Source organism: Xenia sp. Carnegie-2017, unplaced genomic scaffold (assembly GCF_021976095.1).
Source record: "Xenia sp. Carnegie-2017 unplaced genomic scaffold, XeniaSp_v1 HiC_scaffold_19, whole genome shotgun sequence".
NCBI classification, from domain to species: domain Eukaryota; kingdom Metazoa; phylum Cnidaria; class Anthozoa; order Malacalcyonacea; family Xeniidae; genus Xenia; species Xenia sp. Carnegie-2017.
Genome location: NW_025813481.1, coordinates 4,554,597 through 4,581,271, shown reverse-complemented (window position 1 = coordinate 4,581,271; position 26,675 = coordinate 4,554,597). Strand labels below are relative to the sequence as shown.

The 26,675-nt window shown below is 34.8% G+C and overlaps 5 protein-coding genes across 7 annotated transcripts; all 5 read left to right on the top strand.

Moving 5' to 3' along the window:
• Window positions 1-1,798: 1,798 nt before the first annotated feature.
• LOC124438113 lies at window positions 1,799-4,162 on the top strand. 2 transcript variants are annotated; one of them, XM_046988103.1, is made up of 5 exons: window positions 1,799-2,107; window positions 2,485-2,569; window positions 3,247-3,313; window positions 3,466-3,702; window positions 3,787-4,162. In XM_046988103.1, exons 1-5 carry the CDS (start codon window positions 1,977-1,979, stop codon window positions 3,846-3,848), a joined length of 582 nt encoding a protein of 193 aa, XP_046844059.1. In that variant the 5' UTR covers window positions 1,799-1,976; the 3' UTR covers window positions 3,849-4,162. The 2 variants fall into 2 exon arrangements, with proteins under 2 accessions (XP_046844059.1, XP_046844058.1); XM_046988102.1 differs by having other exon boundaries at window positions 1,802-2,107; window positions 3,784-4,162.
• A 1,492-nt stretch (window positions 4,163-5,654) lies between these two features.
• Window positions 5,655-10,627, top strand: LOC124438112. Its single transcript, XM_046988101.1, has 6 exons — window positions 5,655-5,957; window positions 6,679-6,815; window positions 7,087-7,186; window positions 7,338-7,481; window positions 9,107-9,217; window positions 9,922-10,627. The coding sequence occupies exons 1-6, from the start codon at window positions 5,828-5,830 to the stop codon at window positions 10,263-10,265; spliced, it is 966 nt and encodes a 321-aa protein (XP_046844057.1). The 5' UTR covers window positions 5,655-5,827; the 3' UTR covers window positions 10,266-10,627.
• Window positions 10,628-11,132: 505 nt separating this feature from the next.
• On the top strand, window positions 11,133-26,202 carry LOC124438109. 2 transcript variants are annotated; one of them, XM_046988099.1, is made up of 4 exons: window positions 11,133-11,376; window positions 21,424-21,500; window positions 21,904-23,798; window positions 24,391-26,202. In XM_046988099.1, exons 2-4 carry the CDS (start codon window positions 21,443-21,445, stop codon window positions 25,801-25,803), a joined length of 3,366 nt encoding a protein of 1,121 aa, XP_046844055.1. In that variant the 5' UTR covers window positions 11,133-11,376; window positions 21,424-21,442; the 3' UTR covers window positions 25,804-26,202. The 2 variants fall into 2 exon arrangements, with proteins under 2 accessions (XP_046844055.1, XP_046844054.1); XM_046988098.1 differs by lacking the exon at window positions 11,133-11,376 and adding an exon at window positions 20,215-20,526.
• Window positions 11,835-17,247, top strand: LOC124438108. Its single transcript, XM_046988097.1, has 3 exons — window positions 11,835-12,537; window positions 12,945-14,839; window positions 15,424-17,247. Exons 1-3 carry the CDS (start codon window positions 12,480-12,482, stop codon window positions 16,861-16,863), a joined length of 3,393 nt encoding a protein of 1,130 aa, XP_046844053.1. The 5' UTR covers window positions 11,835-12,479; the 3' UTR covers window positions 16,864-17,247.
• LOC124439322 lies at window positions 17,487-18,994 on the top strand. The gene is made up of 3 exons (XM_046989547.1): window positions 17,487-17,854; window positions 18,556-18,894; window positions 18,942-18,994. Exons 1-3 carry the CDS (start codon window positions 17,698-17,700, stop codon window positions 18,992-18,994), a joined length of 549 nt encoding a protein of 182 aa, XP_046845503.1. The 5' UTR covers window positions 17,487-17,697.
• Window positions 26,203-26,675: the final 473 nt, after the last annotated feature.

Genomic DNA, 26,675 nt, shown 5'->3' with positions numbered 1-26,675 from the left:
CGATTTAAAAATCTTTAGGCTGTAGCTACAATTTATTTTTCAGCAATATGCTGTTTTTCGTATCCCGATAAACTTCTGCATGGTCGTGTAGAAGACATCGGTAAATTTTCTTTCTCAAAACGATCATAGCTAATTCTCGTTGAACTTTAGATTTCACGCCGGCCGTTACGGAAAAAATTCCAACACAAAAATCAACTAATTAATTCAATCGAAATATGAAGGAAAGAAACGAGAAAGTTAAATTCACGTCTTTTCAAACAAAAAAGTTTCTAAATATCGACAATATTCATGATTTGATGGTAAAACTAGCTATAATTACGCTGGGGTTTTTCCGAACTCCGAGCGGTAAGAAAAATCCAAAGTTTTAATAATGACAAGCCAAAACCTAATTTTAGACACGGTTCCAGCTCTGTTTCAGCTGAAGAGAAAATTGTGTTACAGTTTTACGCGTGTTGTAATGATAAAATTGTTAAGAAATTTAATATATAAATATATGTGAATCGAAGAGGGTTAAACAGTTTTGAAGAGTTAGCTTAACAGAAGACAGATAGAACATCAAGAGTAAAAATCCTTGATTTACTTGAACATACATAAACATTTGAATATGAATCTTACAAGTGCTACGTTTTTTAAGGTGAGTACAATTATGTTTTTATAAGAATCAAATAAAACTTTAACATTCATTTAAACATTTTAAATCTCTTAATGGTTTTATTATCAAATGCAACATCAAAATTTTACTTATTTACTGTGTGCTTGAATGTTTAAAAAACTTTTCACTAATTTCATGGTAGTTCTATCATTTACTCCTGTTTAAAACATTATGAAGCTTGTGTTTTTCTTTATTTGAGCATTGATGTGGACACATAATACCCCTAAAAGATGCTAGCTTCCATTTTTTTTTGAAAGTCGTTCATGTATTTCTTCAATTTCATCGATACTCTTGTTTTATCTGATTATCTATAAATGTTTCGTGTTCATCCATGTAAGTGGTGGTGAATACCAAAGGCAGCCGCAATTCTTAATGGCTTTTTTTATTTTCACAGATATTTGTCTTGTCTTGTTTTTTGCACTTTTATGACACTTTCGGCCTACAATGTGACAGCTTCAAAATGAAGCGAAATAAAGTACCATGTGCGCTTGGTAACAGATCACACCAATCGCATTTACCAATCCATACAACCTGTGGCAGAAAAAAAATCATGTGTTCGTGGAGCTTCAAACAGAAGATAATGGGGGATGGCTACTATCCTTCATCAATAGCAACGGCAGAGTGCAAAAATAAACGATGCAGAACACACTGCAATCCTGTAACATACAACATTTTCCTCTTGAAGAAAATTTCTTCTGGCTACGTTAGTGTAAGACAAAGAATTGTAGTGGCTTTTATTCCCATATGAGACACAAGCGGGGAAACTCGCCATGTAATTATTCGATATTATTATTGCACAAGATAAATGTAAAAAACTTGAAGAAATTTTAGTATGTAATTTAAAAAAAGTATTTTCAGTATTGTACGGCTATATTTAATATAACACAAACACTATAATTAAATTGTATTGAAATATACTTCAAGTGTCCCTGATTTGTCAAAAGCTTGCGCTACAACAAGAAAAATGATAGGCATATGAAGCTAGCTATTTATTCTTACAATGAATGAGTAAGACGTAAGTAGGATAACATGATTCACCGATGAATGATTTATACAATTTTATCCTCATACAACCACAAATGAACCATGATGAACCAATGAAATTGCAGCCAGCATATAAATATCATATACACTAGCTTACATTTAAGATATTATCTGGTAAGAACATCCTACGTACACCGGTTACAGCCAGACATCGCTGAAATTTTTGATTTAGTTGCTATGTAACACACTGTCGACATCACATTATGTTTGGTATGTTGTGAAAAGGTTTTAAAGCGAGAGATTAACAGGAGCTCAGCTCATTTTTAGACAGTTAAGCGTAATGAAGAGAAGCGGTGTTAGTTCACTAAGATTCCTCACATTACTAAAACAAATGTCCACAAGGAAACTAGAACAGCAAGAGATGAGTTCATTGATACAACTCTATAAGACGCCATCGGGAAGACATCCATAGTAAGTATAAATATGAATGAAAATCATCTTTTTGACGGCAAAACTATAGCTACGCACAAATGAAATATAAAGTAGACAGCGACACAAAAGCCCGTTTTAAGACAGAAATTGCAACATTCAAAAGCCCGAGTGACTGTGAAAAAGTATAATCGACTGAATTTTCCAATTTAAAGCTTTCCACATGCAGCACATCCCAAAATAGGGACATGTGTGGTAAAAGAGGTGAAATTCTTGGAAAGTTTTATGGCAACAGGGACAAAATTTTTCTACGTACACAAGATGGTCTATTTTCTAACGCCGGATGCTTTAATCTCTCCATGTAACGATGCCTACATTATTGACGTGATTTCTTTACTTAATGATTATTTTTAATGCAGTCTGTCTCGTTGGTCAAGAGATGAGCCCGCACGACATATGGCAACGATAGGCAACTCTGACCACTGGTCGAAACTGAAACACAAAGTACGAAACTATATACACTATACAGATGAGTACAAAATCACGAGATGGATTTCTTTGAAATGAAAACTAGAAAAAATTAGCACCGTGACGTAGAGAGAACAAACATTCCAAGAAGACTTGATCTCTCTGACGATTTATTAGGATTAAATCGGATTTTTCTTTTGTACTATTTATCAGACACCCTGTCTGGAAGTATTGCACAACTTCATCAAAACAATATGTTATACTTTGTTGTTATAACTCCATAGGTTTTCTATATAAGCGTCTAAAATACACAAGAGCAATTAAGACGTTGTACAAAGCATAACTTCAGCAAATCTTTATATGAAGAAATGTAGAAAGCACAGAGCATGTGTAACAATGCTTTATAAAGCCGTATTTTAACCTTATCCAAAAATGGAATTTTTTAAGAGTGAATTGACAGCTTGTTACTTATATACATATCGGATTATTATCAAATAGGTAAGATATGAAATTGATATCATTTAAAATAAGTATGTATTCTGGTCGACACTGAATATAAGTTTCAATGTGTGAGAAATCAAAAAAAGCCATTCACATGCAGAAATTTGGTTAGTAACAATTTCTTTTTATAAAACACAGTTTTCAGCGATAAAATTTTTGCAGCAATAGCGAGCGTCCGGCTTTCTCAGCGTCACCGTATTTTATACTTTTAGACGGGAATTTTAACTCTTGAATGTGGTGATGGTGGTGTGGCTTTCTGGATTGATCATAACTTTAAAGGTTTAAAAGTTTATACGACTGTGTTCAAACTGTGATTAAAGAACTCTATGTGAATGTACACATTTCTCGTTAAATATTTTTTGCCAATTTATGAGACCAATAAAAATCATCATTATGAAGAAATAAACAACCTATTTCTTTCGTTAAAACAGAAGAACAAAGACGGTCACAGCTACTGCAACGACAACATCAACAACAGAATGAAAGTCTTTCGTCCATTGGTCGGAGGAAAACATTCATAGAAACACAGATCTTTTCTTTAGACAGCGAAAAGACTGGAACTACTTCAAGACGAAACGTAAAACGTGAAACCAGACGCAGTTCAGCAGCAAATGAGCGAGCAAGAGCAGGATTTCGTTACTGGATTTTGGATAAACCTGTGCATAAAGGTAGGATTTGAATTAAGATTTGGATGGAGATAAAAGAGATCCTAAATATGGCAGAAATGACTTCGGGATGTTTTCATTTAGAAGGAAAGTACACCACTGGAGCAAAGACGTCCATTTTGGGCATAGGAAAATCATTTTTACCTTAAAGAGCAAATTATGAATGATTTGAAAACGAAACTTGTTAACTGCAAGCAACGACAACACATTTATAGTTTATGATTGTGCACTTAAAGATACTTCAATTTCTGCAATTCAATGTAGAGTTGATACTGTCACGTTTAAAATGACGCATGCTAAATTGCGTATGTGTCTTATTCTTGTGGCATTGACATTCACATATACTGTTCATTAAATCTATGCCCAATCATGTTTTGCATTTATATGTCGATTCTAGTATTGTAGTCTATGTGATAACTTGTTAAGATCAGCGATTATAAAGGATTATAATTAAAGAAAACAAGTTTGTGTGCAATGTGTTGATTGACTTAACACGAATATTTATTTACGAATGATAGCTTCGATAAACAGCAAACAGTTTTAACAAATATTAGTTTACTGCACACGACTGTCATCAAACTCCATTTAGATTCGACTTATTTAAACAAACAATATTGTAGGTTTTAACGACTCCGAGTGCAATGATGTAGATTCGTCGAGAAACATTTGACTAATGTCCAGTTTTCGTATTCAAATACAATTAACATTTTGCAGCGCACTGACCATGCTACATCTTACGAGTAGATGTTGAAAGTATATCTGATAAAAGCATATAATATTGTCCAGAAGCTATGTTCATTTTCAACAGTTATTCTCTCCAGAATAAGGAAACTGGAGATATATGAAACATTAGTACACATCATACGAATGTTATGAAGGATGAAATCTAGGACGTTCTCCTTCATATTTTTCTTTAGCACACTTGCTGCGATATCAAAGCCAAACCTAAATGGCGGTGCACTTTTGACAAATTAACTTTATTATTTTACATTGTTTGTCAGTTAATATCCGATGACAATAACAGCAGACGTTTATACTCGCATTGCATGATATCCGCGACAACATGACCGTCTCTTTTATGCAGTTGAGTCAACCTCGTCCAAGACTCAAACCAGCGACAATTCACATCCGTTGCCATAAAGTAAACCGACTTGTGTTTGAGCCTTGTCGGCGCAGGAAAAGGCGTGAATTATGATCGTTAGTTGGCAATTTTTAACAATAATCGTGATATTAATTACTTCAAAAACCAACTATGTTATGCCGACAGGTAATGGCCTTCAAAAAACCCGGACTTATGTGAAGAAAAGCCTGGAACCTTCGTCAATTTTCCGTGTCTTTTTATCTTATTCTACACTTTGGTTATTTCGTCTAATCATTAACCGATGAATTTACTGAGAAGCAATAGTACTAACTTATCATTGAAAAAAGGAACATATAACATGGAATGGGAAAGAATAGATATTAAACTATGAACAAGTGAATCACTAAACACAAACACATGTGAACAAACCTCAAAGTTGTGAGCGTAAATTTCACATATACGTCTGTCCTATTCAGAGGCAGTTCAATTCATCTGAATTTGACAATGCCTATAAAAGGATCACCTTTCCGTTAAGATTGATTTATTCTACAAACCTTTTGATTGGAGAATACATCATAACATCAGGGTAAGTCGTTCGTGACAAAAAACTTCACTTGGTTTGTCTATATAAAATAAAATCAAAGTAAATGTTTTCATCCACAAGTTTAACAAAACTAAAACAAGACATTTCTGCAGTTCAAAGGAAATTATGATTCCATAGTACTACACAAATTTGCAAGATCATTACTGCCGATTTCTATGCGGTGAAAACAATTAATTAAACACATCCACGGCTTTTGTTCATTAAAATAAAAAGGTTATTCGTGTTGTGCTCGGATAAGGTAAGAAAACAATTAAACAATTTATCGCTAACTAATTTTGTTCGCTACATGGTCTACAAAGAACACAGTAGGTTGTCAAAGGAAGATATTATTTACTTCTTTGACTGGAACAAAACTCAAAAGTTATCTTTATTTGTTATGGTGACTCATTACTGTTCTAAACAGAGTCGAACAAACAAACAAGCAAGTGAATGTTAACAAGAAGATGGCCAAAGGGACAGCAATATTTATTATACCATGTCTTTTTGTGTCGACAATATGGAGCGGAACATGTGCTGGAATAAATTACTTAGACGTGTACATAACGAGACGAGAGCTCAAAAGATTTCTTTCAGGTAAGCTTAAGGTAAAAGTTACTGAATTCTAAATTTGTGTTAAGTTCAAGTTGTTTTAAAACGTAAAAACAACAATCATTTAATATCCTTCGAAAGCATAAGGATTCCGACAGATCTTTTTTCATTGAATGTCATCAGTCTCGACATCCCCTTAACTCTTTGAGTTTTGCCAAGATTTTGTCATTTCAAAGTGAAATATAGACATAACTTAGGATGAATCAATCACGACAAGAAGTACATCTTGTGGAGTCAAACCTTAAACAAAGCATTGTTTCTTTTCCACGCAGGCGTTAAACGTCGATGGAAACTCGTCCCATCACTATAAATTGTTATTATCAAGACTTGCCTACTAATCTCCACAAATCTAGATCGTTTATTTGTAAAAGCAATCGCTGAAAGTTGATTTTTTTTAATCTAATCCAAATTTTCAGACAATGAAGACGTCAAAGAGCAAACCTTTGAAATTGCGTCTAAATATATATCATGATACCGTTTTTGCGCATTAAATATTTATTTCCAGTGTTATAGATCGCAAAATATTATGTACATTATCTTCAACGTTTTATAATCTGTTCATTACAAGTAACATAATGGAACCATGATGGCTAATGATCTTACAGCAAAAGCAAAACAGCGATGCTTGCTTTTGCCATCTTCCAAATTTCACCCACACGCAAACATCTCGTTTTATCGCATATTTTTCACTGCTTTTCTAAAACAGACTTTGACTTTCGTGATTTCTACATCATCCGACAAGGTGTCATCGACAACTTTGTCAAAAATAAAGCAACGACTGTGATGTACCCGATCAAGTCAAGTATTAACCATTTGGAGTTAAAATTTCAATCGAAACAAAAAGTAAGTGATATTGAAAAGCTAGTACTTAGTATAGAACAAAAATTGTATTTTATGTATTCTTTTGAGTGGACAAAAACAACCATATTCTATATATACAAGAACAACAGAGTACGCTTGCATATAGAGAATATAAAATTTACCTGGACACATATGCACCGACAATATTTTTTCCAGCATCATGCATTTCAATGTACAAGTATCCAACACAGTAAAACGTCAAAAAAACCGAAAGAGTAAACAGTTAAGCTCGAAAATATATTGTTCGTTATAGCTCTACTACAAAATTAATCTGTCCTCAAGTGACAAAACTGTTATGGGACAGCCAACAACGACAATCAAACGAAACGGTCTCGTCACTAAGAAAACATCATGTAAGTGAAGAATCCCACAGACCATGCATGCATTTTAAGCAATATCTCAATGTACAGTCGTCGCACTTACTTTCATTTTACTGTAGTCAATTTATCCTGGTGTACAGTTTCATCATAATGATTTTGTCAAGCAAATTTTTTCTTTATTTAGCGTTCAGAATACGATTCCCATGTACACGTCGAAAAACTGCTTTGGCAATGTTAAAGATTAAAATGGAGTTCATGTTGCCATCAAACAAAAGAAAACCTATAGCAATGTTTGAGTTGATCTTGAAAAGAAGTTGTGAGAAGGGATGTAAGTGGAAGCAGGCTATCACGATTCTTACAACTTGCATGTGCTAGCTACATATTTGAGTATGAAAAAGTGCTTGTTCTTCACAATATGTTCAATGTCACATTTTGCTCATTCACTTTACAAGTTTTACACTTCATCGTATAAGTTGTGATTAATCTGGGCAACACAGATATATTATCAACACAATATCTATTTTATCTTATCATGCAATGAAGAAGTCACTGATTTTCTTCGTCATATATACATCAATATTTCCAAAACAAAAAATATGACACCATGCAAAAATAAACTAATGGTAGTTTATTGTTAGTGAATCAAAAACAAGTAGTCATGTGCCATGATTCAAGAGTTCCTATATGTCCTTTATGCATATCTGATCGTTATAAATCTTGAGAGATTCATTCACAAATGTTTCATTTAGTGGAATATTATGAAACCACACTTTATCTGTTTTGTAATCTAACCAAAACACAATGAATTATTCTTAATCGTGGCCATTTTATGAATGATCAAAAGCAGTGGTTTGATAAAACTGGATAGGGTTTCATAACTAACTGACAAAATCCCACTCATTGAAATGAATCTTTTTCAAAACATATGTCATACATACATACATGTGCATTACATGGCAAAAACAACATTTGTAATGTAAAAAATGTTTGATTGGGGTTGTTTTAAAACCGAAACCTTTGATATCTTTGGTCATGAATTGGTCAACTTAATAGGTCTTACAAGGTAACACAAAAAATGCACAACACGTTTAAAGATATCACTAAAATAAACTGATTTTCTATGTATGATGAATTGAACATCTCCATTGTGTGTTTTCTTCAGACATACTGCGCCGATGGCAAAATTGAATGACTGTACAACTGCACGTTATGTTTGTAGTATTTAATCAAAATTACTATATTGTTTTAAGAAAAATATAGCTTTCTCAATGTTCTCTTTTAAACTAAAGTCAACGACATGAAAAACACGACATTGGCAATAGATATTATAAAACTTATTGCAATCCAAAAATAGACCAATTACACCCTTCGACGGCCTTAAAAAACTTCAACTTAAAAAGTACTCGCGTCTTATATGATGGAGACTCAAATGCAAAAGCCAATTCCTGAAATAGCTCAATTCTGAAAACAGATAAAAATTCAGAAATGATTCTGGAAACTAATTCCAAACGACTTAATCAAATGTTAAAAAAAAATGTATCCAGCTGTGTCTGTACCATTGGCAGATTAAAACAGATTATAAATTTCCCAAGTCGGCACACCAAATCATGTGGTTCGTTACAAACACGACACAATAACCTTACATTTAATATTGTTCGATCAATTATGGTGCGGTTTTATTCGCTTGTCTGATTTATTGCTGATAAAAACGGAATTCGCAAAGTATAAGAAACACCGTACTAATCAGAGAAGTCATGTTTTTTTGAATTGCTTCCTCTATTTGTCATAACATAATGTAACGGAAGGAAAGGAACTTAAATAAAGCACGAATTGTAGAAAGCAGTCTATTCTCGTATTGCTTTCGACCTTCGTCACAGACTAGTCTTTATCAACACAGTTCATTGAACATGGAGATGAAAACCATAGTCCTCAGCTGTATGATTTATCTTTTAGCTCAAGACTCGGTGAGGACTGAAAAACCAAGCCTGGCAGAGCCTCACCAAGTATGTAATAAGAAATGTGACAAAAGAAGCGTCATGAAGAAGTTATGTCTTAACGATTTTGGTGAGTAATTCATTAAAGGATACTTCAAAAAAGATGTGCAAGACCAATTAAAGTCTTTTCGGGTTATACATAAGACACAGTATTGTTTGACAAACTGTGTTGTGCTAGGAAACTTGTGTTGTGACTAATATTTATTACTTACTTGACTCCTATAACGGGTGATGTTTGTTCCCAGGCAATTGAACAGTGTAACTGTCTTTCACATACATACAAAACGGCCTTGTATAGTTGTTGAAAATCAATACAACAGGTTCTAAGTAGTGTTGGAAATTATTTAACAAGAAGGAAATAGAATTGTGTAAAAAACGAAATTCTTCAAATGTTACAGGTATTAGCTCTCTAAGCTTCGGACATTGACGTTTTTGAATATTTTTTCGGTTAATATGCATGGTCAGCGGTTACAATGAGTGGTGAGTGGTGCCAGCAGGGAGGAGTGAGGAGAGGAAGACCTTTGTTTTTATTTGTAAAACAAGAAAAATAAGTAATTATAATATATAAGAGCAAATTTGGGGAATTTTGCTTCTCCCTTTCAAAAAAACTTGCTGGCGACACTGAATACGACTTACTGTAACAAAGTTTCGGTTTCATTCGATGATAACAAAGATATAATAAAGAAAGTCCTTCACCTACAAAATTTCCACAAAAATAAAGTGATCCTAAAGAGGAGATAAGTACATGATACTTATATATCCATAATTCTATAGCAATACGTGGCAGAGTCGAAAAAATTACAAAAGGAAACAATGGAAATTTACAACTTAAAGTGCGAGTCACCAAGCGATACAAGCTTAGTCGAGTTTCTATCGGGCATAGAATAATGATGGAGGTCATCGGCAAAGAAGTCACGTGCACATGTGAACCAATAAAAATTCGAAAAACTTATCTTTTCCTTGGCAAAGAAAGGAGAAGAACTGCGACCTTTTTCTTGGACAACAACACCTACGCCATTGCCTGGCACAAAGGAGGAAAAAAGTTGGCAAAATTACGAAAGAGGAAAGACACTTGTCCCAAACGCTTCGGCACACGTTGGTATCCACAAGAAGTTTAAGTACAGTGCAAATATGTATGCGCCATTTTTCAATGTACATTTTTTAGAAAATTTGTTGCCAATTATGTTCACAGGAATATGTGAATCAGTTGATGTTTAAAATTGAGAAAATAAACTGCATAAGATTAGGATGGTTGTTTTATATTTACTCTTTAATTTCGTATCTTATATAAAAACGATACATGTCATATTTTACTAGAATATATTAGAATTATCTGTAAACCTGTAATCTCAAAATTATCTATTTTTTAATCGGATTATTCAAGCAAATGTTTAAGCTCAAAAGTTTAGTTGGTTATTTCAACAAACGAAAATTCAAGGCAATAATAAAATGGATATGAGAAATAATCTTTACATTGCAATCCTAGTCTGATTTTTGAATTTCACGCAAGTCATTACTGTTAACATATTTGAGCACCATCAACAAAGCCTGGAAATGCTTAATATTCACAAAATCAGCAATACAAATATATTTAACTTGATACATCAATACACGGTAGGTTGTGTGATAATATTAAATGTGCAGTGTTTCTCTTCTTTAATACTACCATAAGTATTAATTCGTATTAAGGTCACTTTTCATCGAAACGTTATTTAACTTGAGAAATTACGTTCAAATTTCACTTTTAAATGATAACCATATATACGCATACCAACGGGTACAACACAAAACAAAGAGAAATATATTATTAAATTAATAGAGAACGAACGGTATGAAATTGAGAGGTACAAAAAACTTTGTGAAACAATCTGCGTCTCCAATTACATCTTTTGTTGAATTTGTTCTGTACAAAGATAAAAATGCCTTGTACGATTATGATGCAGAATTATAGATGATAAAAAATTTCAAAACCTTCGAAAATATTTGCTAAAAACCGTACGAAAGTATTTCCGTCCACACGAATTCAATTGCGACATCGAATTCAATTGCGACATCGAATTCTGTGTATATCGTAAACATGACTAAAGGAATTGAATTACAACACGTGATCCTTTTCCAAGAACTGCGAGCACATGTTCTTCGAAGAAGCTATTCTACTTGAATTATACTATTTGTAATTAACATAACGGCAACGCAGAAGCTTTGGATTTCTAGGAGAAAACTTTCCTCGTAAGTATTCGATGTTTTAATTTCCGACAGGCGCTATGATTTGAATTATGATTGATTGGTTTTTCTTGCGTGTTCTTCGCTAAAGTTTGAAGTTTCAAAAAAGAGAGGTATACATTAGCGACTAATTAGCGTTGAGCAAATTTTCGTCCCACAAATGCTAAGGATGGGCGATACAAACATAGAAGCAAGTTGTTGCTATAAAGACTCTGCTATATTAATCTATTCAGTACAAGAAAAGAATTGTTTTAAATAATGTCGCCACTTGCTAATCAAAATATTCATTTCAAGTCGAACATGCCATAACATCAACGAAACAAAATCCTCAGAAAATTGCTTTCAAACCCCTATGAATAATCAAAAACTTTCAAAACGACGATTGGACCTCTAAAATCAGTATTGCACAATACTTTAATAAATAGGCCCACTAGAAATATGCTGTTTCAATACTAAATATTACAACTGTTACACAATATATGTTTGGCCATGCAAATTTCTTTGTATGATGAATGGCTCTTAGCTATATGTGTTTTTTGTCTAAAAATTTGCAAATAAAGTACGTAGCTTTAGGTTTAGGTTTTACTTCACAAAACAAAAACAACACATGCCTGAGACGTGTTCGCGGGGCAATCCACCATACTTAATTAAGACGATGTAAAATATTGAAACGAACACATGCTGAAGCGCGTTGCTATTTACTCGTATATAAGCTATGGAAACGCTAGAAATGTTTCATCGTTTATTATTATTGAAAGATAACAATAACTTGACAGACCATTTCCCCACTCAAAAGCAATTTGTTAAATACGCTAAAGTCTGCCATGTGACAAAGGCAAGACGATATTTTTGTAGCTGAAGTGTGACAATACACACCCGTAACATTCAACCAGACGATGCGTTACACAAACAAAAGAAAACAACCATAAAATGACAAACACTTGCATTTAGAATAGAATCGAGTAAACGCTTGTTGACTATCATTGTAAAATAATAAAACTCAGCAACTCGAGGTAAACATAGGATAATTTTATATAGATTTCCCGCAGTGCACGAATCGTAAACGAGGCGTACTTGTGATTTCTTTTAGATGCAATAGATGATCAGGGATGACTTCAACTTCTTTAATATTCGGCGTATTTTGTGTTTTCACGATATTCTTGTCGGGTGAGTATCATTCTATGGCTTTGCATCAGTTACAGTCTTGCGCTTTGCTGTCGTTAACGACTCATCTTAGCGCGAGATGCAAAACTGTACTGAAAGGAACTCGAGAAACAGGGGGGTGGTTAATTATAGGAAGTATTGATCATCTTTGTGCTTAATACGACAGATAGACTGTCAACTGTGCTTTACGCTACCCTTTAGTCATGATAGCAGTTAAACATGAGATGTAAGGATGAAAAGAATGTGTCTAATAACATAAAGTGTATTCTTTGTGAAAAAACAACGACTGAGCACATGCACAAATTTACATAGTGTATCCCTTCTGTTACAGTCATTGAATGCATATCATATAATGTATCCTGAAGTCCCCGTGGTCCTTTCGCGGAATGACGTTTCAATTTATGCTTTAGGATTGGAAACAAAAAATATACACGTGTCAAACACTGCATATACTGATGCGAAAGGTTGTGGGGAAGAAGATCAACCATGTCCATCAATAATAGAAGCAGTTAAGATTGCGAAAGAAAATGATGTTATAAAAATCTTGGCAACGAAGAAACCTTATAAAGAATGCCCAATTGTTCTAACCAAGCCCCTGAAGTTGACTGGTCATCACAATGCCCCCCTTATAGATTGCAACGGCTTGGATTTTCTGAAGGTGAAAATAACGAAGAGTCTGACAAAACTAAACAACGTAAAAATTGCAAATATGAAAATCACAAATTCAAACATTGCATTCTCATTTTCGGTGCCTACATACAAAGTGTATTTGTTTCTTGAAAATGTAAATCTTCATAAAAACAATATCGATGTTTATTGGAGAAATTCTCAGTTGTGTTACCTGACGATGGACAAAGTAAAAATAATTGGTGAATCGGGAAATGCTATTGAAATGGCAGGTTGTAACCAAACCGTTCTCAAACTGACAGCGACGAAGTTTTATGGCAAATATATAAACGTAAGATCGACAGACCAAAGCTGGATATTGAGACTGACTCTAAAAAACGCACTTTTTGACATGAGCAGTCGGTTGATCCATAAAACACAAAAAACCGATGACACGGTTGAAACTTCACCTCTTCATATCGTCACAGCTTTGAAAAAAAATATTGTGAATATATTCCAGTCGCACTTCCTGAATCATTTCGGGAGAAAAAACTCCATGATAAACATCACTTCTTGTCAGAAATGGTTCAAAAAACGAGAGAAAAGAGCAAAGTACCCCGCTTCTATCAACATCAACGTATTTAACACGAACTTCACAAATAATACAGTTGAAAATGGCACTGGCGCGGCTATGTGGTTTAATTTATCGAACTGGCTAACGACAAAACCGCATATTCTCTTGATTAGAGACTCCACTTTTATCAAAAATAAAGCTGTCAGCGGTGGGGCGGTGTGGTTCTCCGACTGGAAAAACAAGAGTGTCCAATTTGATAAGTGTGAATTCGTAGAGAACGAGGCATCCGTGAGCGGGGGAGCATTACATGCATCGGGAGGCCGATTCAACATCAAAGTCTCAAGATTTGAAAATAATGCGGCATCCAAAGCTGGAGGTACCATTTTCTTCGGGAATGTAGGGGAAAAACCGTCGACAATAAATTTTGACAACTCGACATTTAAAAACAGACCGTCTTCATGGAATCCCATTGAAGGGGGTATTATATACATTGACAAGGCCGAATCAACATTCAAAAGGAAAGTTAAATTCGATATTGCTTCAAACAACATGGGCAAGCCTATATTTTTTTACGATGGTAATCCCTCGGTTTTAAAGATGAACAGCATCAGTGAATTTCACTGTCCAAAAGGATACAGCTACGAAGAAACGCTTTACACGTACAAAATTGAAATGAAGAAACCGTATAAGGGAGAAGACCTCCAAACTTATCACAGATTTTCTTTCGTATGTAAACCTTGTCAAGACATGTTTTACACAATGTCACGTGGACGGTATATTACCAAGGGAACGAAGAAAGACGCGAAATGTCACCCATGTCCGGACGGAGCATCGTGTAACGGTACAATCCGAGCCAAAGCAAATTTTTGGGGAAGAGTGGTCGGTGAAAAGGTTGAAATGCTGCCTTGCCCCAAAGGTTATTGTTGTGATCGTGAACCTTGCTTGAGTTATGATGTCTGTCGTGAATATAGAACAGGAACATTATGCAGTCATTGTTCTCAAGGTTACACGGAAACAATGAGCTCAACAAAATGTCATCGTAATGAGATTTGCAATGGAGCTTGGTGGTTTTGGCCTCTTGCTAACCTTGGCATCATCTTCTTTTTGCTTTGCTTTTATCAAGAGGTAAAGTTTCACTAAACATCACACTTCTTTCCCTTAAGCACCATGCAAAAACTTTATACATGGGAATAAATTAAGCCTCTTTTCTATGAAAAATATTCAATCATGGCGTTCACTATTGACCTACTTAAACTGCAAAATAGTTTCAGGTAAAGTGTTATTTGTAAAAGCAGTAGTGTTAGACAAGCAGGAAGAAAGTTGCAAGATTTTAAGATAACGCTAGCATCAGAGGGAGAATAGAACGCAACAAGGGAGCGAAGAAGATGCAAAGAGCCTGAAGCCTGAATAACTCAGTCAATGTAAAGACTTTTTGAAAGTCAAAATGATGCTATGATATAATATTGATAAATAGCACTTGTAATATTTCAACATCAGTAAACAGAGATTTCTAACCTTTAAATAATAAGCTGAAGATGTTCGAATTTTGTTAGTTAGATTGTTATATTCCATAGACAAGGTCCACAAGGCAAGCAGATTGCAATATGTGTAAAAAACTATTGGTGGATTGCCTAATTTGATTCTGATTTTTTATTCATTTACTCAGTCATCGATGTTTTTACTTATGATGTAGTGTATCTTTTTTACAGGTGATAACGTTTCTTACCAAATGGTTACTATGGAGTGATAGCAGTGTTATTGGCAGTGATGCTTGCGAGTACAGACCTAACGAACGAAATCTTGACGAAACAAAAAGCGAAACAGAAAATGATTCTAGAAGCTCTCGCGAAGCAATAGAAGTTGTTTTACCCCGACAACCGTACGGTGGTATTCAAGAAAGCGATGATTACAACAACACGGGAGGTTTTTTGAAAGTTTTTTACTACTTCTATCAGGTTGTATTTCTTATCCGTCTTAATTCTGTTGTCGAAACTTCTTCCATAACAAACAATATCTTAGACTTCCTGATGCCATTGATCAATTTTCAGTTCTCAAACTTCTGGGCATGCGCAGGCAGAAATCTCACGCCGGTGAGGAAGGTTGTTTTGAAGAACAGCGTTGCCTTCTGGTTGTTCATCTTTATATTACTATCATATTGTGTGTATCGTTTCGTAAAGGGATGTCGGGGTATTCAAATTGATGATTTACCTAACTTCAAATCGCGATCCTTCCCTGTTCGTTTGGTAGGCATGACTGTTCACGTCAGTCTTTTGTCTTACATTGCTCAAACACAATTGATTGGGCAACTTTTGGATTGTGTCAATATTGGCAATGAAAAGGTGCTCTATATTAGTGGTTCTATCAAATGTTACACTCCATGGCAAGTGTTACTGTGGATATATTTTTTCGCGATCACCATTCTTTATCCGGTCGCCCTTTTACTCGGTTCAATACTACTGCGTCAAAAAAGAATCACTCACAGAGAGTTCATTTGCGCTTGTTTCGTTCCTTTACTTGTAATGCTCATATGGGCTTATAAATCCTATCTTCATTGGAGAAAGGTGATGAACTGGGAACAGTTGCCAAACGAAAATGACCCTTATAGAGATAAGATCAATTACATCCTGCAATATCCATACAAATCGCGGCAATTCGTCCATGCCACTATCGTGGAACATTTACGTGAAAACTGGGAGACTGTCCTGATTTCTCGACGACTAATTCTTGTCCTTTTCTTCATTTTTACTAAATCATATTTCATGCAGGCCTTCTGGTTCATTATTGCATCAACATTGTTTCTGTGGATGCATGTTTTTGTTCAACCATATAAGAACAACACCGTAAACAAGCTTGATATGATCGCTTTAAGCATTATAGTGATTTTATCCAGTCTAAGTCTTGTGGAAGTAATGTACCACAATGCAAGCCTTGTCATTCAAAGCGAGATTGAAATGATAAAAAAGCTAGAAAGTTGGTTCTTGGCATGCCTTCCTTTCGTTCTTATTGTGTTGGTTTTTGCGCCACGCTTTAAGTACTGTTTCCTTAAGTGGGGGATTTCCAAGCGCAAGAAGAAAAATATTGAAAAAGCAAACAATACAATAATTGTTAGCGGCCAAGTAGCCAACGAAGGATCACCACTGTCACCATGACAATAACGGAGTAAGCAGCTATATGTTTCTCTCTGTTATCTATGTCCGCACGACTTTTGGGATAAAATAGTTGCACAAAAACTTGCATAGTTTATAGTATGAATATTTTTGTTAAGAAGTGCTTTGTGCACTTTTCACCTCTGAAGCTATGAGTCAATAAGATCACTATCTATAAAAGTACCAGGAATGTCAATTTCTGATAGAAATGCCGGATTATGTGACTATCAAAGACTGTCCTCACTTCTTGTATTTCAATATTGTTAAATAATGATAGCTTCGATAATTTTGAATAATTTTGAATTTTTGTGTTTCTACTTAGGAGTTAGTTTACAATGAAAATAATGAAATGAATAAAATACTGCCATTAGAGTTTACCTCTTTTAACGTTGTTCATTTTTCCCATCGACGACAGCTGAAGTTTCAGGTCATGTTTAGATTTTGACAGATTCTTCAACGCGTTAAGACTTGTATGCTTGCTTTTACTGGTAACAATCGGCGTTGCTATGCGTAACAATAAAAATTAGGAAAAAAGTATATTCACCTTACTATAACAACCTATAATAACCTCACATTTAATATTGTTCGATCAATTATGGTGCGCTTTTATTTGCTTGTGTGATTTATTGCTGATAAAAACGGAATTCGCAAAGTATAAGAAACACCGTACTAATCAGAGAAGTCATGTTTTTTTGAATTGCTTCCCCTATTTGTCATAACATAATGTAACGGAAGGAAAGGAACTTACATAAAGCACGAATTGTTGAAAGCAGTCTATTCTCGTATTGCTTTCGACCTTCGTCACAGACTAGTCTTTATCAACACAGTTCATTGAACATGGAGATGAAAACCATAGTCCTCAGCTGTATGATCTATCTTTTAGCTCAAGACTCGGTGAGGACTGAAAAACCAAGCCTGGCAGAGCCTCACCAAGTATGTAATAAGAAATGTGACAACAAAAGCGTCATGAAGAAGTTATGTCTTAACGATTTTGGTGAGTAATTCATAAAAGGATTCTTCAAAAAAGGTGTGCAAGAGCAATTAAAGTCTTTTCGGGTTATACGTGAGACACAGTATTGTTTGAAAAACTGTGTTGTGCTAGGAAACTTGTGTTGTGACTAATATTTATTACTTATTTGACTCCTATAACGGGTGATGTTCCCAGGCAATTGAACAGTGTAACTGTCTTTCACATACATACAAAACGACCTTGTATAGTTGTTGAAAATCAATACAACAGGTTCTAAGTAGTGTTGGAAATTATTTAACAAGAAGGAAATAGAATTGTGTAAAAAACGAAATTCTTCAAATGTTACAGGTATTAGCTCTCTAAGCTTCGGACATTGACGTTTTTGAATATTTTTTCGGTTAATATGCATGGTCAGCGCTTACAATCAGTGGTGAGTGGTGCCAGCAGGGAGGAGTGAGGAGGGAGGAAGACCTTTGTTTTTATTTGTAAAACAAGAAAAATAAGTAATTATAATATATAAGAGCAAATTTGGGGAATTTTGCGTCTCCCTTTCAAAAAAACGTGCTGGCGACACTGAATACGACTTACTGTAACAAAGTTTCGGTTTCATTCGATGATAACAAAGATATAATAAAGAAAGTCCTTCACCTACAAAATTTCCACAAAAATAAAGTGATCCTAAAGAGGAGATAAGTACATGATACTTATATATCATAATTCAATAGCAATACGTGGCAGAGTCGAAGAAATTACAAAAGGAAACAATGGAAATTTACAACTTGAAGTGCGAGTCACCAAGCGATACAAGCTTAGTCGAGTTTCTACTGGGCATAGAATAATGATGGAGGTCATCGGCAAAGAAGTCACGTGCACATGTGAACCAATAAAAATTCGAAAAACTTTTCCTTGGCAAAGAAAGGAGAAGAACTGCGACCTTTTTCTTGGACAACAACACCTACGCCATTGCCTGGCACAAAGGAGGAAAAAAGTTGGCAAAATCACGAAAGAGGAAGAACACTTGTCCCAAACGCTTCGGGACACGTTGGTATCCACAAGAAGTTTAAGTACAGTGCAAATATGTATGCGCCATTTTTCAATGTACATTTTTTAGAAAATTTGTTGACAATTATGTTCACAAGAATATGTGAATCAGTTGATGTTTAAAATTGAGAAAATAAACTGCATAAGATTAGGATGGTTGTTTTATATTTACTCTTTAATTTCGTATCTTATATAAAAACGATACATGTCATATTTTACTAGAATATATTAGAATTATCTGTAAACCTGTAATCTCAAAACTATCTATTTTTTAATCGGATTATTCAAGCAAATGTTTAAGTTCAAAAGTTTAGTTGGTTATTTCAACAAACGAAAATTCAAGGCAATAATAAAATGGATATGAGAAATAATCTTTACATTGCAATCCTAGTCTGATTTTTGAATTTCGCACAAGTCATTACTGTTAACATATTTGAGCACCATCAACAAAACCTGGAAATGCTTATTATTCACAAAATCAGCAATACAAATATATTTAACTTGATACATCAATACACGGTAGGTTGTGTAATAATATTAAATGTGCAGTGTTTCTCTTCTTTAATACTACCATAAGTATTAATTCGTATTAAGGCCACTTTTCATCGAAACGTTATTTAACTTGAGAAATTACGTTCAAATTTCACTTTTATTTGATAACCATATATACGCATACCAACGGGTACAACACAAAACAAAGAGAAATATATTATTAAATTAATAGAGAACGAACGGTATGAAATTGAGAGGTACATAAAACTTTGTGAAATAATCTGCGAAACAATCTGCAATGTTTGCGAAACAATAAGAATAAAGTGAGGAAGAAAACTTAGTAAATTTGTCTTGTTCCTACAACAACAGTACCCAGCTAATGAAGTCACGGCAAAAGTTACATGCAACAATGTCTAGATATTAAAGAATGATAAAAGAAAAGTACAAAATGAATTTTTTAAGCATCGAAACTCATTCTAGATCATAACTGCCTCTGAACTTGAAAAATGAGCTGTGAATTATCCTGCCTTTGCAACGATGGCGCAAATTCGATTCTTGCACGAGCAATTTTCAATTTAACACGAACGCCGATATTTTTCAGAAATCGGTATCATTTTGATGTCAAATTGATTAACATAACTTGTTTTATCAATGACAGATGTTTCACACCAGTAAAAGGTCACGAAAGGCCTTAAATATTCGAAAATCCTTGTATATAAAAGTTATCCGCCATACATTTCTATAGTAATTTGTATCTCTTGTGGCACCAGGAAGTGAATTTTGCATATATAATTAGGCTTCACTTTTGCTAACTATAGAAGCTATATCCAGTCTATTTTCAGATCAGTGGGTGAAATAGAGAAGAATGCTAAGTATTTAATGATAAATAAATCCATTAAGCCAAGTCCACACGAATTTGGATACATTTGAAACTGCATACTTAACTGTAAAACCGTTCTAAAGTATTTCTGTCCACACGAATTCAATTGCGAAGTCGAATTCTGTGTATAGTAAGCAAAAGGAATTGAATTACAACACATGATCCTCTTCCAAGAACTGCGAGCACAAGTTCTTCGAAGAAACTATTCTCCTGGAATTATACTATTTGTAATTAACAATACGTCAACGCAGAAGCTTTGGATTTCTAGGAGAACACTTTCCTCGTAAGTATTCGATGTTTTAATTTCCTACAGGCGCTATGATTGATTGGTTTTTCTTGCGTGTTCTTCGCTAAAGTTTGAAGTTTCATAAAAGAGAAGAATACATTAGCGACTAATTAGCGTTGAGCAAATTTTCGTCTCACAAATGCTAAGGATGGGCGATACAAACATAGAAGCAAGTTGTTGCTATAAAGACTCTGCTATATTGATCTATTCAGTACAAGAAAAGAATTGTTTTAAATAATGTCGCCACTTGCTAATCAAAATATTCATTTCAAGTCGAACATGCCATAACATCAACGAAACAAAATCCTCAGAAAATTTTTAGAAGTTTTTATTCTAAAAATTTGCAAATAAAGTACGTAGCTTTAGGTTTAGGTTTTACTTCATAAAACAAAAACAACACCTGCCTGAGACGTGTTCGCGGGCAATCCACCATACTTAATTAAGACGAAGTAAAATGTTGAAACGAGCACATGCTGAAGCTCGTTGCCATTTACTCGTATATAAGCTATGGAAACGCTAGAAATGTTTTATCGTTTATTATTATTGAAAGATCAACAATAACTTGACATAACATTTCCCCACTCAAAAGCATTTTGTTAAGTACGCTTAAGTCCGCCATGTGACAAAGGCAAGACGATATTTTTGTAGCTAAAGTGTGTCAATACACACCCGTAACATTCAACCAGACGATGCGTTACACAAACAAAAGAAAACATCCATAAAATGACAAACACTTGCATTTAGAATAGAATCGAGTAAACGCTTGTTGAGTATCATTGTAAAATAATAGAACTTAGCAACTCGAGGTAAACATAGGATAATTTTATATAGATTTCCCGCAGTGCACGTAGGAGTGCCGAATCGTAAACGAGGCGTACTTGTGAATTCTTTTAGATCCAATAGATGATCAGAGATGACTTCAACTTCCTTAATATTCGCCGTATTTTGTGTTTTCACGATATTCCTGTCGGGTGAGTATCATTTTATGGCTTTGCATCAGTTACAGTCTTGCGCTTTGCTGTCGTTAACGACTCATCTTAGCTCGAGATGCAAAACTTTACTGAAAGGAACTCGAGAAACAGAGGGTTAATTATAGGAAGTATCGATCATCTTTGTGCTTAATACGACAGATAGACTGTCAACTGTGCTTTACGCTACCCTTTAGTCATGATAGCAGTTAAAAATGAGATGTAAGGATGAAAAGAATGTGTCTAATAACATAAAGTGTATTCTTTGTGAAAAAACAGCGACTGAGCACATGCACAAATTTACATAGTGTGTCCTTTCTGTTACAGTCATAGAATGCATTTCATATAATGTAACCTAAAGTACCCGTGGTCCTTTCGCGGTATGACGTTTCAATTTATGCTTTAGGATTGGAAACAAAAAATATATACGTGTCAAACACTGCATATACTGATGCGAAAGGTTGTGGTGAAGAAGATCAACCATGTCCATCCATAGTAGAAGCAGTTAAGATTGCGAAAGAAAATGATGTTATAAAAATCCTGGCAACGAAGAAACCTTATAAAGAATGCCCAATTGTTCTAACCAAGCCCCTTAAATTGACTGGTCATCACAATGCCCCCCTTATAGATTGCAACGGTTTGGATTTTCTGAAGGTGGGAATAAGGAAGAATCTGAAAAAACTAAACAGCGTAATAATTGTAAAAATGAAAATCACAAATTCAAACATTGCATTCTCATTTTCGGTGCCTACATACAAAGTGTATTTGTTTCTTGAAAATGTAAATCTTCATAAAAACAATATCGATGTTTATTGGAGAAATTCTCAGTTGTGTTACCTGACGATGGACAAAGTACAAATAATTGGTGAATCGGGAAATGCTATTGAAATGGCAGGTTGTAACCAAACCGTTCTCAAACTAACAGCGACGAAGTTTTATGGCAAATATATAAACGTAAGATCGACAGACCAAAGCTGGATATTGAGACTGACTCTAAAAAACGCACTTTTTGACATGAGCAGTCGGTTGATCCATAAAACACAAAAAACCGATGACACGGTTGAAACTTCACCTCTTCATATCGTCACAGCTTTGAAAAAAAATATTGTGAATATATTCAAGTCGCACTTCCTGAATCATTTCGGGAGAAAAAACTCCATGATAAACATCACTGCCTGTCAGAAATGGTTCAAAAAACCAAAGAAAAGAGCGAAGTACTCCGCTTCTATCAACATCAACGTATTTAACACGAATTTCACAAATAATACAGTTGAAAATGGCACTGGCGCGGCTATGTGGTTTAATTTATCGAACTGGCTAACGACCAAACCGCATATTCTCTTGATTAGAGACTCCACTTTTATCAAAAATAAAGCTGTCAGCGGTGGGGCGGTGTGGTTCTCCGACTGGAAAAACAAGAGTGTCCAATTTGATAAGTGTGAATTCGTAGAGAACGAGGCATCCGTGAGCGGGGGAGCATTACATGCATCGGGAGGCCGATTCAACATCAAAGTCTCAAGATTTGAAAATAATGCGGCATCCAAAGCTGGAGGTACCATTTACTTCGGGAATGTAGGGGAAAAACCGTCGACAATAAATTTTGACAACTCGACATTTAAAAACAGACCGTCTTTATGGAGTCGCATTGAAGGGAGTATTATATTCATTGACAAGGCCGAATGTGCATTCAAAAGGAAAAATAAATTCGATGTTGCTTCAAACAACATGGGCAAGCCTATATTTTTCTACGATGGTAATCCCTCGGTTTTAAAGATGAACAGCATCAGTGAATTTCACTGTCCAAAAGGATACAGCTACGAAGAAACGCTTTACACGTACAAAATTGAAATGAAGAAATCGTATAAGGGAGAAGACCTCCAAACTTATCACAGATTTTCTTTCGTGTGTAAACCTTGTCAGGACATGTTTTACACAATGTCACGTGGATGGTATATTACCAACGGAACGAAGAAAGACGCGAAATGTCACCCATGTCCGAACGGAGCATCGTGTAACGGTACAATCCGAGCCAAAGCAAATTTTTGGGGAAGAGTGGTCGGTGAAAAGGTTGAAATGCTGCCTTGCCCCAAAGGTTATTGTTGTCATCGTGAACCTTGCTTGAGTTATGATGTCTGTCGTGAATATAGAACAGGAACATTATGCAGTCATTGTTCTCAAGGTTACACGGAAACAATGAGCTCAACAAAATGTCATCGTAATGAGATTTGCAATGGAGCTTGGTGGTTATGGCCTCTCGCTAATCTCTTCACCATCTTCTTTTTGCTTTGCTTTTATCAAGAGGTAAAGTTTCACTAAACATCACACTTCTTTCCTTAAGCACCATGCAAAAACTTTATACATGGGAATAAATTAAGCCTCTTTTTATGAAAAATATTCAATCATGGCGTTCATTATTGACCTACTTAAACTGCAAAATAGTTTCAGGTAAAGTGTTATTTGTAAAAGCAGTAGTGTTAGACAAGCAGGAAGAAAATTGCAAGATTATAAGATAACGCAAGCATCAGATGGAGAATAGAACGCAACAAGGGAGCGAAGAGGATGCAAAGAGCCTGAAGCCTGAATAACTCAGTCAATGTAAAGATCTTTCCGAAAGTCAAAATGATGCTATGATATAATATTGATAAATAGCACTTATAATATTTCAACATCAGTAAACAGAGATTTCTAACGTTTAAATAATAAGCTGAAGATATGGAATTTTGTTAGTTAGATTGTTATATTCCATAGGCAATGTCCACAAGGCAAGCAGATTGCAATATGTGTAAAAAAACTATTGGTAGACAAATAAGATTGCCTAATTAAATTATGATTTTTTATTCATTTACTCAGTCATCGATGTTTTTACTTATGATGTAGTGTATCTTTTTTACAGGTGATAACGTTTCTTACCAAATGGTTTCTATGGAGTGATAGCAGTGACAATGTCAGTGATGCTTGCGAGTACAGACCTAACGATCGACATCATGACGAAGAAACAAATAGCGAAACAGAAAATGATTCTCGAGACTCTCGCGAAGCAATAGAAGTTGTTTTACCCCGACAACCGTACGGTGGTATTCAAGAAAGCGATGATTACAACAACACGGGAGGTTTTTTGAAAGTCTTTTACTACTTCTATCAGGTTGTATTTCTTATCCGTCTTAATTCTGTTGTCGAAACTTCTTCCATAACAAACAATATCTTAGACTTCCTGACACCATTGATCAATTTTCAGTTCTCAAACTTCTGGGCATGCGCAGGCAAAAATCTCACGCCGGTGAGGAAGGTTGTTTTGAAGAACAGCGTTGCTTTCTGGTTGTTCATCTTTATATTACTATCATATTGTGTGTATCGTTTCGTAAAGAGATGTCGGGGTATTCAAATTGATGATTTACCTAACTTCAAATCGCGATCCTTCCCTGTTCGTTTGGTAGGCATGACTGTTCACGTCAGTCTTTTGTCTTACATTGCTCAAACACAAATGATTGGGCAACTTTTGGATTGTGTCAATATTGGCAATGAAAAGGTGCTTTTTATTAGTGGTTCTATCAAATGTTACACTCAATGGCAAGTGTTACTGTGGATATATTTTTTCGCGATCACTATTCTTTATCCCGTCGCTCTTTTACTCGGTTCAATACTACTGCGTCAAAAAAGAATCACTCACAGAGAGTTCATTTGCGCTTGCTTCTTTCCTTTACTTGCAATGCTCATATGGGCTTTTAAAACCCTTCTTTATTGGAAAAATGTGATGAACTGGGAACAGTTGCCAAACGACAATGATGCTTATAGAGATAAGATCAATTATATCCTTCAATATCCATACAAATCGCGGCAATTCGTCCATGCCACTATCGTGGAACATTTACGTGAAAACTGGGAGACTGTCCTGATTTCTCGACGACTAATTCTTGTCATTTTCTTCATTTTTATTAAATCATATTTCATGCAGGCCTTCATGTTCATTATTGCATCAGCATTGTTTCTGTGGATGCATGTTTTTGTTCAACCATATAAGAACAACACCGTAAACAAGCTTGATATGATCGCTTTAAGCATTATTGTGATTTTATCGAGTCTAAGTCTTGTGGAAGTAATGTACCACAATGCAAGCCTTGTCATTCAAAGCGAGATTGAAATGATCAAAGAGCTAGAAAGTTGGTTTTTGGCATGCCTTCCTTTTGTTCTTATTGTGTTGGTTTTTGCACCAAGAATTAAGTACTGTTTCCATAAATTGTGGATACGAATAAGCAATACAAACGCTAGCGGCCATGATGCTAACGAAGAATCACCACTGTCGCCATGACAATAACGGAGTAAGCAGCTATATGTCTAGCTCTGTTATCTATGTCAGCATGACTTTAGGGATAAATTATTTGCACAAAAACTTGCATAGTTTATAGTATGAATATTTTTGTTAAGAAGTGCCTTGCACACTTTTCACCTCTGAAGCTATGAGTCAATAAGATCACCATCTATAAAAGTACCAGCAATGTCAATTTCTGATAGAGATGCCGGACTATGTGACTATCAAAGACTGTCCTCACTTCTTGTATTTTAATATTGTTAAATAATGATAGCTTCGATAGTCTGTGTTGTAAACGAATTTGTAAATTTTGAATTTTTGTGTTTCTACATAGGAGTTAGTTTACAATGAAAATAATAAAATGAATAAAATACTGCCATTAGAGTTTACCTCTTTTAACGTTGTTCAGTTTTCCCATCGACGACAGCTGAAGTTTCAGGTCATGTTTAGATTTTGACAGATTCTTCAACGCGTTAAGACATGAGTGCTTGCTTTTACTGGTAACAATCGGCGTTGCTATGCGTAATAATAAAAATTAGGAAAAGTATATTCACAGTCCTTCATTGGCAAAATTTACGATGACTATGAAGCTCAACGTAACTTTTAATGCGACTTTATAAAGCGAGATGTTTACCATGCTCATTAAAATTGACTGCACATTTTACATTCAACAATTTAATATGCTGACAAAATGGCTGACAAGAAACAAGAACGCCTGGAAAATTACGTCATTGACAGATTAGTGACGTTTGTGACAACCATGTATAACCATGTATATACATGTACAAACTTGTATAACAATGTACAAACATGTATAACCTAGTATAACGTGCCAATACCATCACTCCAAATCACTGCAAACCAATAAAGCT